Raw genomic sequence first — 14,018 nt, 5'->3', positions numbered from 1 at the left:
GATAAGGTAAGAATCATCCACTCTATATATATGTATATTTATATATATTTATATACATATTTTTTATATATATACTGTGTCTGTGTAACTGTGTGTTATTGGGGGAACATCCTCTGTGGTGCAGCAAACCTGCAATTGTTATACAAGATGTGGGATATACCTCCTCTCCTCTGTCTGAGCAGCACAGAAGAGGAGGAGGAGGCTGGAGGGGGGGGATCTTTAACAGCAAAGCAAAAAATAATCTTCACACAAGATTGGATTACTGGTATTTCGTTTGACTGGACGCGCAGTTCATTTTGACATGTGAAGAACAAGAGGATGACACATCAGAGGGAACGAGCATCTTAACCTTGTAACAGGCAGATTCCTCATGGAGCCTAATTAAGTGTGCAGGCTTCACCATTCCAGTCATGCAGCAGTGCATGCAGGGTACATGCACAGTCTGTCCCCAGGGTGAAACACTGTGTGTGTCGATGAACATCAACTCAGACTGTTCCTACCACGATTCATCTGGAAGAGAGTTATTAGTCAATAATAGCTAGCACAAAGCATATTTTTTTTAATACACTGAATCTTAATAAATACAATCCAGGAAACAATGGGTTTAAGGCTGAATTAGTTACACAATGCTTACACCTAAATAAATAACATAAAAAAATATCGCACTAAACATTAATAATGAATGAGCAAAATAAACCACAGGCTACACCATGAGGTCCTTCAGTCATCCATCTTCTCCCTGAAGCCACATCCGGCCTCCGGTGGCTGAAACCACAGCTTCTGGTGAAGGAGAAGCTGTTTAAAGGACATGTGTTGATGCACTGGTCAGTCATCAGAGCTAATAACGAGCATGTTTCCAACTTCCTCTCTCTTTCTCTTAGGTTGTGTTTGTGTAACTGCTGACCAGCCATGATCCTGAACGCCTCTGATCTGGGCTGGGATGAGTCGTCAGGTGCAGCAGAGCCCTTCTTCCCCGTGGACCAGCTGGATAACCCGTCATCGTCATCGTCATATGAGGTCCCGCCCCTTACTGTGTGGGGCGTGGCCCTGTGTGTTTCGGGAACTCTTATTGCTGCCGAGAACGCCATCGTGGTCACCACCATCCTGGCCACGCCGTCTCTGCGCGCCCCCGTGTTCCTGCTGCTGGCCAGCCTGGGCCTGGCTGACCTCCTGGCAGGTGTTGCCCTCATCCTCCACTTCCTGTTCCTCTTCTGCGTGGAGCCCAGTGACTGGTCAGAGCTGCTCACGTCAGGACTCCTGGTCACGTCGCTGACCGCCTCACTCTGCAGCCTCATGGGCGTGGCTCTGGACAGGTACCTGTCTTTAAGCCACGCCCTCACCTACGGCTCAAGCCAATCGCGGCGCAGAGCGGCCCTCCTGCTGCTGCTGGTCTGGTTGGGCGCGTGCGTCATCGGTGCTGGACCAGCGATGGGGTGGCACTGCCTTGGAGAGCCAGACTCGTGCTCTGTAGCCCGACCTCTGACTCGGACATACCTCTCGCTGCTGTGTGGTGGCTTCCTGGTGGTTGTCATGGTGACCCTGCAATTGTATGCCGGGATCTGCCGCGTGGCGAGGCGGCACGCGCACGCCATCGCTACCCAGAGGCACTTCCTGCCAGCCACCCACTCATATGCAAGCAAACACAGCAGTGGCAGGGGCTTCTCTCGCCTGATCCTGGTGCTCAGTGTGTTTGTGGGCTGCTGGATGCCTTTCTCCCTGTGGGGGCTGCTAGGAGACGCGTCCAGCCCTCCTCTGTACACCTATGCCACCTTGGTGCCAGCAGCCGGGAGCTCCCTGCTCAACCCCATCCTCTACAGCCTGAGAAACAAAGACATTCGCAAGGTGCTGCTTCAGGCCTGCTGCCCCAACAGATGCACTAACAACACGCACACACACCATCCAGTCGACGTGTAGAGACTGCCAAACAGATCGAACCAACATGAAACGAAAAACAAAAATCTATGCGAGACATATCACTGATTGTGTGCCAAGACACACACATAGCTGCTTTGACTGTGGACCAGATCCAGAACATGAAGCCTCACTCACACACACACACACACTCCCACACACAGAGGCAGCACTTCTCTGAGAGCAGATGTCCTCCTGCAGATCAGAATGTACTGGACTGTCCTGGCAGGCCGAGGTCTTGGAACAGAGATTTAAAAATGAAAAAAAACAAAAACGTACTGTATTGTGTGTACTTTGTGCCTCATTCCCAATTAACTGTAGCTCCCCAGAATTCCCCAGAATGAAACAATCAATCAGAAAGATGTTATATGTATATTTACAGCTCCAGAGAAACTTAAGAGACAGTGACAATCGGCATCTCTACGTTTGTCACGAATGCCATTTTCATTCCAATGTCTACCGACTTTGCCAAAAATGTGCTAAGTGGTTTATATAATAAAAAAAAGAAGAGTGATCTTGAAATGTCCCTGTTACTAGTACAATAGAGAATTGCAGTGGTCTCTTAATTCCTTCAGAGCGATATACATATACGCATCTAAAAATAAGAAGTTTTTAAATGACCATCGCCACTTAAGGCGAAAGAACGGATGGGTTTGACTTTTTGTATGTGAGCCTATCACAGATAAGATCCAAAGGCCACTTTTTATTTACTTGAATGTCTAGATAACGGTGTTCTAGATCTTTGAGACTCTATTTTGCACATGCTGTCAAAGGCACTTTGAAAGATACTGACCATATATTCATGTTGCACAACCTTTTTGAGATGAATGTTTTATATGGATGAATAAAGAATATGCTTTTTTCTACTGCATGACGTCGCCCCTCTTCTCTTCCCTGCTGCCGAGGCTTTTAGAGTGCGTTTGTCTCTCCTTCTCCCACTCCTTAACTCAATTACAAACAGAAGGCTGCTCTCTATTCCTGCATCTTAAATTATTTTGTAGCTCCACCAGTCTTCCAACGTTATTTTCATCACTCTGCACCCACTGCTTTTCTTTTGAAGTCTACAAAGCAGCCTTTGTAACAAGGATGCAAAAGCCGCTTGCATAACCACAAGAGGATTTTCTCTCCTCCTACTGATTTTTTTTTTTTACATTTATCCAGTCAGTTCATTTTCACACTGCTTACACACAGAGTACTGGGCACAGTAAGGTGGTGTCCGACGCTGAAATTAAGAGGATGAGTCATAGATAAAGCACGCAGCCAAGGCTAGTGGGCGCTTGGTATTCTTGGGAAAGTCTTATCTAAGACAAAACAAAATCCACGATTCAAACATTCTCACAGAAGAAAAATCTAAACAATCACTGTAATATACTCTTTTATTGAAATAACGATCATCATTTAGACATTTAAGGCAAGAGAAGCAGGACTTTGGCAAAGCATGTTGTGTGATTGTGCTTCAACAGAGGCAGACCTAAAATAAAAAAGGCACTTGACAAATCAGCGGTCCACACGACACAGTCAGTCAGTCAGTCAGTTCTACGTTTGACACGTTAATGGCATTTCCTTTTTGAGAGAAGCTGATTGGTGACCAGTGGTGGATAAACCGACAAAAAAAACACTGACAATGACATGGAGAATAGAAAATACACACGTCAGGCAGCAAGACAACGCAAACAACTGTCCTAGCACCACAACCTAGTTTTTCCCCAGAAAGGTTCTACATATAAACACCAGAAATAAGTAAAAAATAAAGGTGATCACGATAATTGTGCTTATTCTCTTATTATCTCAGCAAATACCCCAGTGTTCTGACATGAGCAAATACTTCCCCTGTCATATACTGAATTATTCATCCATCAATTTGTTAATAAGCCACAATTACGTCTCTTCCACAAGTCAATTGTTCCCAGGACAACCACAAAAGATAGAATAAAAAATGAGGGGAGGAAAAGTGATAAAAAAAAAAACCAAGGGATTCAATGGCAATGCGTTTGCTTTCTTTCGTAAATATGATTCAATACGCAATGTGACTTAACATCTATATAATATATGAATAAGGGACAATGGGTAGATGTTAAGATTGTCTGTGTTTATCACAGAGATACATACAAATACTGTGTATAGAAGAGATTAACTGCATGTTAAGAGTGCGTGAGCGCGTGCTCTCTCTCTCGCTCTATTATCCTTTGCCGTGATATACTTAAGCATATAAAATCTGGCACTTGGCCTGCAGCATACAGGCACCTGATTCTAAAAGACACTAAATAAGGAGAGATGTGATGTGTTTACGCCGCGACTCAGCAACAGTGACACGTGCATCACCTCAGACAAACAACCTCACCATCAATAACAGCCTTCTGTTATCAAGTGAGACCAATGAACGCAGACTCATCTTCAAACACCTCTGATCGACTGTATTATTTCCGATAAATAAAATTAAATGAACTAAGGAATGTGGTTAGTAACAGGTCACGTGTACATGTTACAGTACACGTGATCTCAAACTCTCTCTCTCGCTTACTCGCACACAAAGACAGAACACAGATATTCTGACAATGTTTAAGGCCCAGGACAAACTCGAGGGCGCCGGTTGTGGTGAAAAAAATGGAAGACGGATCAATCTGACCATTCGTCATCAAACTCTGAAGAGTCGTCCTCGCTGTCACTGCACTCTACAGCGATACGGCGAGACAGGATGGCGGCCACGTCGTTGCCAAAGTGATCGCGCTTCTCCTGCTCGCGCTGCGCCTCCACCTTTCGCAGGTTGAAACCTAAAAAGGGAGTTAGTTTGACATTTAGGCCTGAAAAAATCAACATAGTCTTAATGCTACAATCACTCTGTTTCACGATATGCTTCGAATATATAATATAATATTCATTCATATAAATATGTGACTGCAGAAGAGATAAAGTTCCTGTTTCACCCACAGTGAGACTTTGCACTATCAACATGTAAAAATACTTCATGCACAAAGACTGTTAAGCATGTTACTTAAAATTGTATTCAATAGTACAAATGATAAATTACTGGTGTTTTTTAAATGTTATGTAATGTAGATACATATATATACAATATTTTTGATTGTCATGGTAATGCTCACTCACATTTCAAATCTACTGGAGACTCAACTTTGCACAGGTGTAAATAATCTAAATAATACAAGTATTAATAATGATAAGTTCAATTTAGCTTATTATTGACTGTTGCACTGTTCTGATTTCATCAATAATCATCAGTAACACCTGGCTTTTCCTGCTAAAACATGTCAAAATGACCCATTATATACTTTCCCTAAATTATTCAGCTCAAGTTAATGCTGCATTTTCCCACACCGAGTACGTGTTAGGTGCACGGAAAAGTTGACTGCACAAATAAGGGTGAAAGTTTCACTTCTCCTGCTAATAATGTCGTTATACAGACTGTTAGTCACTTTTTTACTTGGGTTACCAGAGTCTACTGTGTTTCAGCCAATCAGCAGTAAGGACCATCACATCCGTTTTAAATCACTCCACCTGTGTCTTACCTTGTCGAATGGCCTGCAGCAAGTCACTGCGAGCACCGTCTTCTGGTTCTGGCTCTGGTGCTGGCTGTGGTTTAGGAACAGAGCTCAGTGCTATCCCACCAACGCCAGAGGGAGGAGGTGGAGCAGAGTTAAAGGATGGAGGAGGAGGGGGGCCAGGGGGAGGCGGTGGAGGGGGAGGAGGTGGAGGACCACCACCTGTAAGAATTGGTGGTGGTGGAGGAGGAGAAAGAGAGGACATGGAAAGCGGAGGAGGGGGAGCAGGTGGAGATGAGGAGAAGGGAGGAGGAGATGGTGGGGTGTCAAAGCCAGGTGGAGGTGGGGGAATACCAAAACCAGAGGGTGGAGGAGGGGGAGGAGGTGCAGGGGGAGGTGAAAGGTTGGGACGGGAGCTGAGAGGGGAGGTGGCCATGGGAGGAGCAGGAGGCGGGTGGTTTGGACTGAGCATGCTGACGCGCTTCTGGGTCGGTGCTCCGCCCTGACCGTCATGGTACCTTCAAGTGATGGAGGGAAATGTAGATATTAAAGTGTGTGTGGTGTGTGACAGATGCACGTCACACAGCTGTGGAGCATGTATGTTGTGATAATCACTCGATATCCTTTAAAATTTTCATTTTAATTGTTCAAGTCACTATTTATTGATTACAGATTATAACAATGGACACAATGTTTCAGGAGAGGACAACTGTTATTTTCTTTTAACCTTTAGAGTAAATATTCAAAGACTTAGACAGCATAGAAACACAAGTTAAAATTGTGCAGCATACAAGCAAAAGGAAACAAAAAAACTGTGTCAAAGACTGAGTTGCGGGGGCTGGCTCGGAGGATGGTCGCAATAGGTCAAATTAGCTAGGCTAATGCTAATCGAAAATGAAAACATTTGCGTTGTGCCTAATGAGGTTGCACAGTGTTTGTATTATGTTAGTCCTACGCTAATTCTTAATTAGCGGCAAAGTAGCAGCATGCTAATGCAAAATAAATAGGTGCTTGTGTATTGGTGAATGGACACCGACTTCATCGTTTTAGATTAACACCATTTTCTTCGGTGAACCGTGTGATAATGTCTCCAAAAAATTAAAATCAAGGATGCACACCACCAAGACAGAACTTGCTTTATAGATAGATGTGTGGAATTTTAGCAAAGTTATTTACAAACTCTATACCATATTTTATAATTCTCTCATGAAATGCACTTGTGACGTGGATCTCACACCGGCAGTGTCATCATTAATCATGTGTGCCGAAATAAAAAGCGTGATTCACTCAGCAATTCCTGTTCACTAAAGAATCACAGGTCGACAGTGAAAAGTGGGCGTGCTGTCCACTTTGCACCCCGAGAAGATGTGTAGTATGTGCAGTATGTGCGAGGCTCTTATACATGATGCTACTTACGTCATGTCTGGAGGTGGAGGAGGCAGCATGTCATCAGAGAGAGGGGAGCTGGGATCATAAGCGTAGGAGCCAGTGCTGAGCTCGAGGCCTTCAGAAGTGAAGCCATCTCCAGATCCAATACTGCCATTCAGAACCTCAGTGGAATTCCTTGAAACAAACGCAACACATTATTATAATCTGCCCAAAATACAAGCATCCCAGGGGTTGTCTGTGGCTCCACGTGAGGCGATATACACAAAACCTGGCATTACACTGTTTTCTCAGCTACATTTCCGATAAAAGTATTTAAGAGGAAGTATTATGAATGCTTTAGAAACAGCAGAGACAAACACTGACTTATACTAGTACTTATCTTTTACACATTCATGCTACATCGTGGGACGTACAATAATATAAGAATAACAAGACCTAAGTCCAAATATAAGAAACATGTTTGTTTACTGCAGTTTGCTATTAACAGCAGATCTCTACACCCAGTCCCCTGAGAACATCACAGACAGGACATACCATCCTCACCACTGTGTACTGATTGGCTGATAAGAGAGGGGAGAGTGAGGCTGGTCATGCGAGTGCTCATTCTGTACTTTTACCGTGCTCACTAGATAAAGGATTTATTGTCATTAACTTGATTTTATTGCTGAAAATGCATTTAAAAGCCTCTTAAAGCAGTGGTGGACCACATTTCTGCAACGGTACACACCCCCCATTAATCTGCAGATTTCGATTCACTTCAATCAATTCCTCAACTTACATCAAGTCATTCTTTGGCACCACAAACTCCTCTCCCATCTTGCGGCGTTCCCATTCATCCTTCCTGGTCTTGATCTTTCGGGGATTGAGTGTCCTTAGGTTTGTATGGTCTTTCTTCTCCTTCTGCTCAGAAAAGGAGGTAAAAACGTTATGAGTGCTGTGTGATTTTATTTTGAAATTAGTGGTGTTGACGTATTTTCATCTCAGTGACTCATATGTCTCACTCTGTGCTTGCGTTTCTCCTTCATGATGTCCTTGGTGTCCTGCAGCATCTTCTCCTTCCACAGGTCAAAGAAGTAAGAGGGATCAGTGTAAAACTTCAGGGCCTCTCTTCCATCATCCCTGTCGACAAACATTTTCAACCATTATAATCACATCCGGGTGTCACTTCAAACTTAACGCCATCTCATGTGCAACAGACATAAATGACAGCGAGTGTCACTGCATGAATAAGGTATAAAACTTCCTCTTTCATTTCAACATGAGAGACCTTCACCAGAGACAAGCTATTTTCCTTTGTGACGCTGTCTAAACCTAGTGTGCATGTCAGAACTGCCACTGTCAAATTATAACCACACGTTCACATTCAAAATAGTCACAGACGTAATCTTATGTTATAATTGGACTCTCAGTCTGCTTCACTGGTGCCACTGCTGAGGTTAATAATTATACAGACTTTACTCACTATTATTACCTCCCTCTGTTCAGGTTTCCTCATTAACCATACTTTTATAATGTACGCCTCATGCATAACATATACACACGGCCTGAGTTATGTACATTTGATCAAATATTTAGGGCGAAGTGTTTACATTAAATACAAATAACGTGGCATCATAACTATGAATATAAAGGACTTTACCCGAGTCAATGAATATCTCAACATTTACAGCATAAAAGAAATAGATCATATATGTTTTTATACATTTGTGCACACGTGGGCTTTCCCTTCCTTGCACGTTATGTTTCAGTGACTGGATACCAGCTCTAAGTGGGTATTTGGGTGTCTGCCGAGACTTACCGGTACTGGCTGAGCTGGTTTAGAGGTGGAGGTGGATCGCAGACTGTGTAGGTGTCTTGCACAGGCATTGGCAGAGACGGCCTGGTAAACAGCTGCTGATCCTGGGTCACACTGCTACGGAAGGCCTTACGAGTAGTGATGGCCTGGAGAGAAACTGAGAGAAAGAGGAGATGTGAATAAATGCCAGTTGTATTCAAAACAAGCATGAGAAGCAACAGTAGCGAGGCTCTCATTGAAATGTATGGCACATTTTATGTGAGTTTTCAAAGATTCGATAACAGGGTATATGCAGGAATCCTGAAGTTAATTTCAATACCTTTTTAAGACTTTTTCAAGACCGTATCGTCACTTCAAGCTGTAACCAGCAACACATATTTAACATTCAAAACAGTTTTAGTTTGCAATTAAATCTCATTTCGTCCAATTTTGGATATTATTTGGCGCCAGGAGGAGAGCGTTGGCTGTCGCAAGATGCGTAACACCCCGTGTACATGAGCGGGGGTGAGCCAATCTTGCAGGGTGAATATACCTGCGCAATGTTGTTTTTAACAAGGAAAATAAATACAATCATGCATACTTTTTGCAGTCAAACTCTATGGACAAAATTTAATACCTCATGGGACGCAATTAAGACTTTTTAATACTTTTTCAAGGGCCTTAATTATCCCAAATCAACTTTTAATGCTTTTTAAGAGCCCGTGGACACCCTGGATAAAAGAAAATGCAATTATTTCTGTGTTTCAGTCAACTGTTGCAGCAACAATATTGGGAGTTAGATCACAGTGATAAGCAGAGGGTGAGGGAGTCTGTGTCACTACTGAAGATTAACGACAGTGCTAAATAAAGAGCACCAATAGTTGTTCATATATGGAAGCATTTTGTTGCTGCTTCAATTCATTATCATAGTAATATTTGCTTCTGGTACTCATTGAAGGAATGACCACACATTCCTCCTCTCACATGCATTATCTGCTACTTTCAAGTAACAGGATCTCAGAATGTTGTTGTTTCTTTAAATTCACTATATCTGGACTATTTTACATCTACCTTTAAAACTTAACATCAATGCTACACTGCTTTAAATTGTCTGTGTTTCCATCCAGGTACTTACCCTCCTCCTCTTTGGGGTCCAGCTGTGTGACTTTGACCTGCAGACGATCCACTCTCTCTCCAAGTGTATTAACTCTGGTGGCAAACGCTCCAGCCTGGATAAACAGCTCCCCGAACACATCCTCTGCATACTTACCTACAACACACACAGGTTTATGATTAGCATTTGTTTCACACATGCACAGAACAGATGCATATTCATCTTCCACAAACAGACACCACACAGTTCATGCACGTCCACTCCGTGTTATGAACCATTCACACCATATTGTCATGAATGACAGTGTTGACACCCAGCCACACAGAGCCCACACTCACTCAGGCTGCCCAGCTGGCGGATGATGTTGGCAAGGCTGATGTTGGTGACGCATTCCAGCTCACTGCGAACACTGGCAGGGAGGGTCTGGCGACACACGTGCCGCGGCTCTATATTCCTTGTCACCAAAGGCATGGTGGGGTGTGGTGGGCAGGGAGGCCCAACCCTGGTGGGAAAGAGAGGAAATATCACTTGATTGAGACACCATTAATACACCACTGAAGCACTGATGTAGAGTTATATTATCATATACATCTTTAAAAAAAATCGAGCATGTAAAGAATTAAGTTATTTTTTTGAAAGTCTACTGAGCTATTGAGCATAAATGAACAAGTTAAATAACATATTGGGCAAAAGAGATCTGTATGTGCTTCTTCTTTGAAAACTAATCAAAACAAAATGAACAGATGAACTGCTCAAGGAAATAATCATGTCTCGTTTCCCTGAACAAGTCTCATTATCATGTGACTCACAGGCAGACAGACAGACAGAGCTAAAGCAGAAGCAAAACCAAAGCTTTGCACCACTCAGCAAGTGTCCAAAAATATTTCCCAAAAGTTTAAAAAGAGGGAAACACTTGACTGGGTAATAACTTTGCATCATTCTACTAATAATAGAGTAGATAAATGAAACAATATTGGACAAATCACAGACGTGTGTAGTGTTTGGTGTGTCAGCCATCTACAAACAAAAGTACATTTAGTACCATACGGAGTCTGATCAGTAAACGTTAACCGCCACAGTAATACAGAGAAGTGCAGCCTCGGGCTGCAATCAAATGAATGATTACTTACTTCATCGCCAGCTATTCTTCTATATCAGTTTTAGTGTTATAATTAGACAGAACAAGTTTTTTTCAGCTTGTTCGATGTAAATAGTTTATGGCTTCTTTGGTCCTCTATGACAAAAAACCTGACATAAGTATCAGGAAAACACAGATCCTTTATTTTCTTGCAATTTATGGACCAAACAACTAATTAATCACGAAAATAATAAACAATTCAAAGGATGATGAAAACAATAAATAGCTGCAGCCCTCCTGCATACTGCTAGTGCCTAGTTTAAGAAAGTGCAAGCAGAAGTAGTTCATTTAAGTCACCGTTACTGTAAGTACAGCCTACAGTGCTTCCTATTCCCCATTTCAGTTGCCTATGTTTTTAATGGTAACATTAGGGCGTCCATTAAAAACAAAGATTTCGCTGTCCAGGACCCTCAGTTGTTAGACTCTTTGTCCGACTACGTCAAACGACAAACTGTATCTTCTTTTTTTTTTTTTTTTTTACCTCTGCAGTGTGTGATTTATGTTGCTGTTGTTGTTATTCTGCCTCTGAAACAAAGCATCTCTACAGCATGCTGCAGCCATCATTTGAAAACGTGTTCTGCCAAGCAGTGCAGCACAACACAACTTTTCTCAGAAACGCAGAAATAGCTATGTGGAGCTGATAGGAAAGGTTTGTGTGTGACATCTGTTTATGTTTCAACGTTACGCACTGCGGTTTTAAGTCACTTTCTTTGTATGGTGTATTTTTAATCGTTGACGTGTTTTTTTGGGGCACATTTTAAGTTTAGAAGATTCGGAATTGACTACTTTATTTATTTCAACACTTGCATTACCTGTTTTCAAAGTACTGGTCATTTCCTGTTCATTTTCAATAGGGAAAAAGCAGAAAAACCAAATAAACCATGTTTAAACAATTTTAAAACACCTCATAGTGGACATATACAGCCCTGAGTGAAATTGATCACTTACTGTACGATTAAATAGCAAATAATAACTGTATGGAACAATAAAACGTAAAAAAAATGTGACCAGTACTATACACATGATGACACAACTTAGCACAAAGAAGGCGCATTCGTCCTTAACTCTTCATTCGTCCATAATAAAGTGGACAGTTGTCAGTCACATTGTTATGTGTGTGTCCAAAATAAACGAAGATGTTTTTTGAACTCCTTAACGAAAAGTCGACATTATACGCCTTTACTTTACGCCTGAGGTACAGTCAGCAGCTCTCTGTCACGTTGAGGAATCTCAACTGGAACAGTTTCGCTAACGATAAGTGAAATACTTACGACAAACTGTGAACTGCGTCGTTAAAACGAGTCAAAAACACTCGTTGAATTCGCTATACTTTGCTAACCACTATATTAGCAGTGGTGCTAAAAGTGCTCTGTTGGGATCTCGGCCTTGTCAGAGCAGGAAGTAACGAGAAGGCGCTTCTCGTCTCGAAGGAACAGCCCAATTAAAGTTTCGTTCCGCTCTCTTCACTCAATAAACACAACAACAAATAAACACACTTTACTCACCGTGAAAAGCGGCGTCTGTGTTCTCCCTCTGTACACTTTGTTTGTTTGTTGTCCTGTTGTGTCAAGATTTCCACAGAAATGTTCAGCGGTACAGTACTGGGACAGAGCGAGGCAGCGTACAAACGTCCCGGGATTGTGAACTTCTGATTGGTCGAGCGACCGACGTTCTCGGAGCTGATTGGTTGCTGCGCCTGTCAATGCCTTCTGCTGAATACAGGATGTGGAAATTTCAACGTAAAAAGCGCAACTCCGCCCTAACTAGTGGCAAACATCTGTACGTAGTTTGCGTAGCGGAGGGTGGAGGCTGCGGCGCATTCCAACGTCCGCTTTCCAGCGAGTTGGAACGAGTCCGAGGAATGACTGGCACGAATAGGAAGCTCGCCGAGGAGAGAAGCACTCAAGCGGGTAAACAATAGTCCCATAAACCTCACCTGGTGACCGCTGTGTCAACATAGTCCGGGCTAACTGGCTAACTTTAACAATTAACGGCTGTAAACATGTCATATTTATCCACAACTGTTATTTCAGATAGAACCTCGTTTCCTAGGACACATTATGTCACTTTTTAGATTCAAGTGTCTCCCATCAGAGGTCTTTCATTGACTTGTAGATACTTTCAATTAAATTATGACTAGTCATAATATCAAGGGAATAGAAGATGTTGTACCTCATATTGGAATTATGGATAGTCATATTTAAATAGAACATATATAATTGAAAATGTATCTGTAATGACAAACCTCCCATACACGTGAATATAAAAAAGCATTAAAGGTGCCATATGTAAGAATGTGGCCAAAAACGGTTACTACATTCGAATTCAAAATACCAAGGTCTTTTTAAGTTTCGTTTTCTGACGTAATGGTGGTTGCTCAGCAGCTGAGACTCTACTGACTGCAATGATTGGTAGACGGCGGTAGGTGGCGCCACATGCCAAAACATGATTTCAAAACATAAACATGATTTACAGTCTGCAAAATATTTTTTTTAATGCAAATATTTTGTCTGTACTGTTGTTGTTGGTGAGTTCAGTTTGTTATATGAACATTATTCCTGAGTCTCTGTGACATATTAGGAGGATTTTATGGCCAGTTGCTTTAGATTTATTACTTAATGCACCTTTAAGTGTTCTCATCAATAGTATTAGACACTGTTGTTGCTAACTACAAAATATACACACAGTAAAAGGAATAAATACAATACAATAAAACATATGATATTTTTTTAATTCACATATACATACACACATAATATGAACAGAAAAACAAACACACAACCAATCAGAATATGTTTAAAAACAACACAAACAAACCCATCAAACAGAAACAAAGCAGGCAATCACATAACAACCAGAGATCAACAAACATCAAATGTTCAGAACTGATAAACAAATCCAAAGTCAAGGAATTTGGTCCATCAAAATCTTGACAATAATACATTTCTTCAATCAATATTCAAGATGCAAGATATGTTTAGCGTCATGTCCACATACAAAATAATAATGTTTCTCGCAGCCCAACGTGATGGCCTTAACATAAAAGAATAAAAAATGAGCTACAAATATATGATACGACAAGTAAAAGACTGCATTTATGTTATCTACATATTATATGTTGTCAAGAATATAGCATATCATTAGTAAAGGTTCTTTGGCTTGACTTTGGGATTGTGTTGTTGTATAAAATGTTCA

At 41.8% G+C, this 14,018-nt stretch overlaps 2 protein-coding genes across 2 annotated transcripts; one reads left to right on the top strand and one right to left on the bottom strand.

Annotated features, from left to right (window-relative positions):
* Positions 1–909: 909 nt before the first annotated feature.
* On the top strand, positions 910–1,914 carry gpr3 (G protein-coupled receptor 3; the record flags this gene model as incomplete). Its single annotated transcript, XM_083899897.1, has 1 exon — positions 910–1,914. One exon carries the CDS (start codon positions 910–912, stop codon positions 1,912–1,914), a length of 1,005 nt encoding a protein of 334 aa, XP_083756023.1.
* Positions 1,915–3,293: 1,379 nt separating this feature from the next.
* On the bottom strand, positions 3,294–12,420 carry wasf2 (WASP family member 2). The gene is made up of 9 exons (XM_083900122.1): positions 12,329–12,420; positions 10,024–10,187; positions 9,707–9,841; positions 8,596–8,749; positions 7,799–7,916; positions 7,576–7,697; positions 6,825–6,971; positions 5,436–5,926; positions 3,294–4,682 (listed from the first exon to the last, which is right to left on the bottom strand). The coding sequence occupies exons 2-9, from the start codon at positions 10,154–10,156 to the stop codon at positions 4,528–4,530; spliced, it is 1,455 nt and encodes a 484-aa protein (XP_083756248.1). The 5' UTR covers positions 10,157–10,187; positions 12,329–12,420; the 3' UTR covers positions 3,294–4,527.
* Between the last annotated feature and the right edge of the window lie 1,598 nt (positions 12,421–14,018).

Source organism: Microchirus variegatus (genome assembly GCF_963457635.1).
Source record: "Microchirus variegatus genome assembly, chromosome: 13".
Lineage (NCBI taxonomy): Eukaryota > Metazoa > Chordata > Actinopteri > Pleuronectiformes > Soleidae > Microchirus > Microchirus variegatus.
This window is presented reverse-complemented; position numbering and strand designations above follow the sequence as displayed.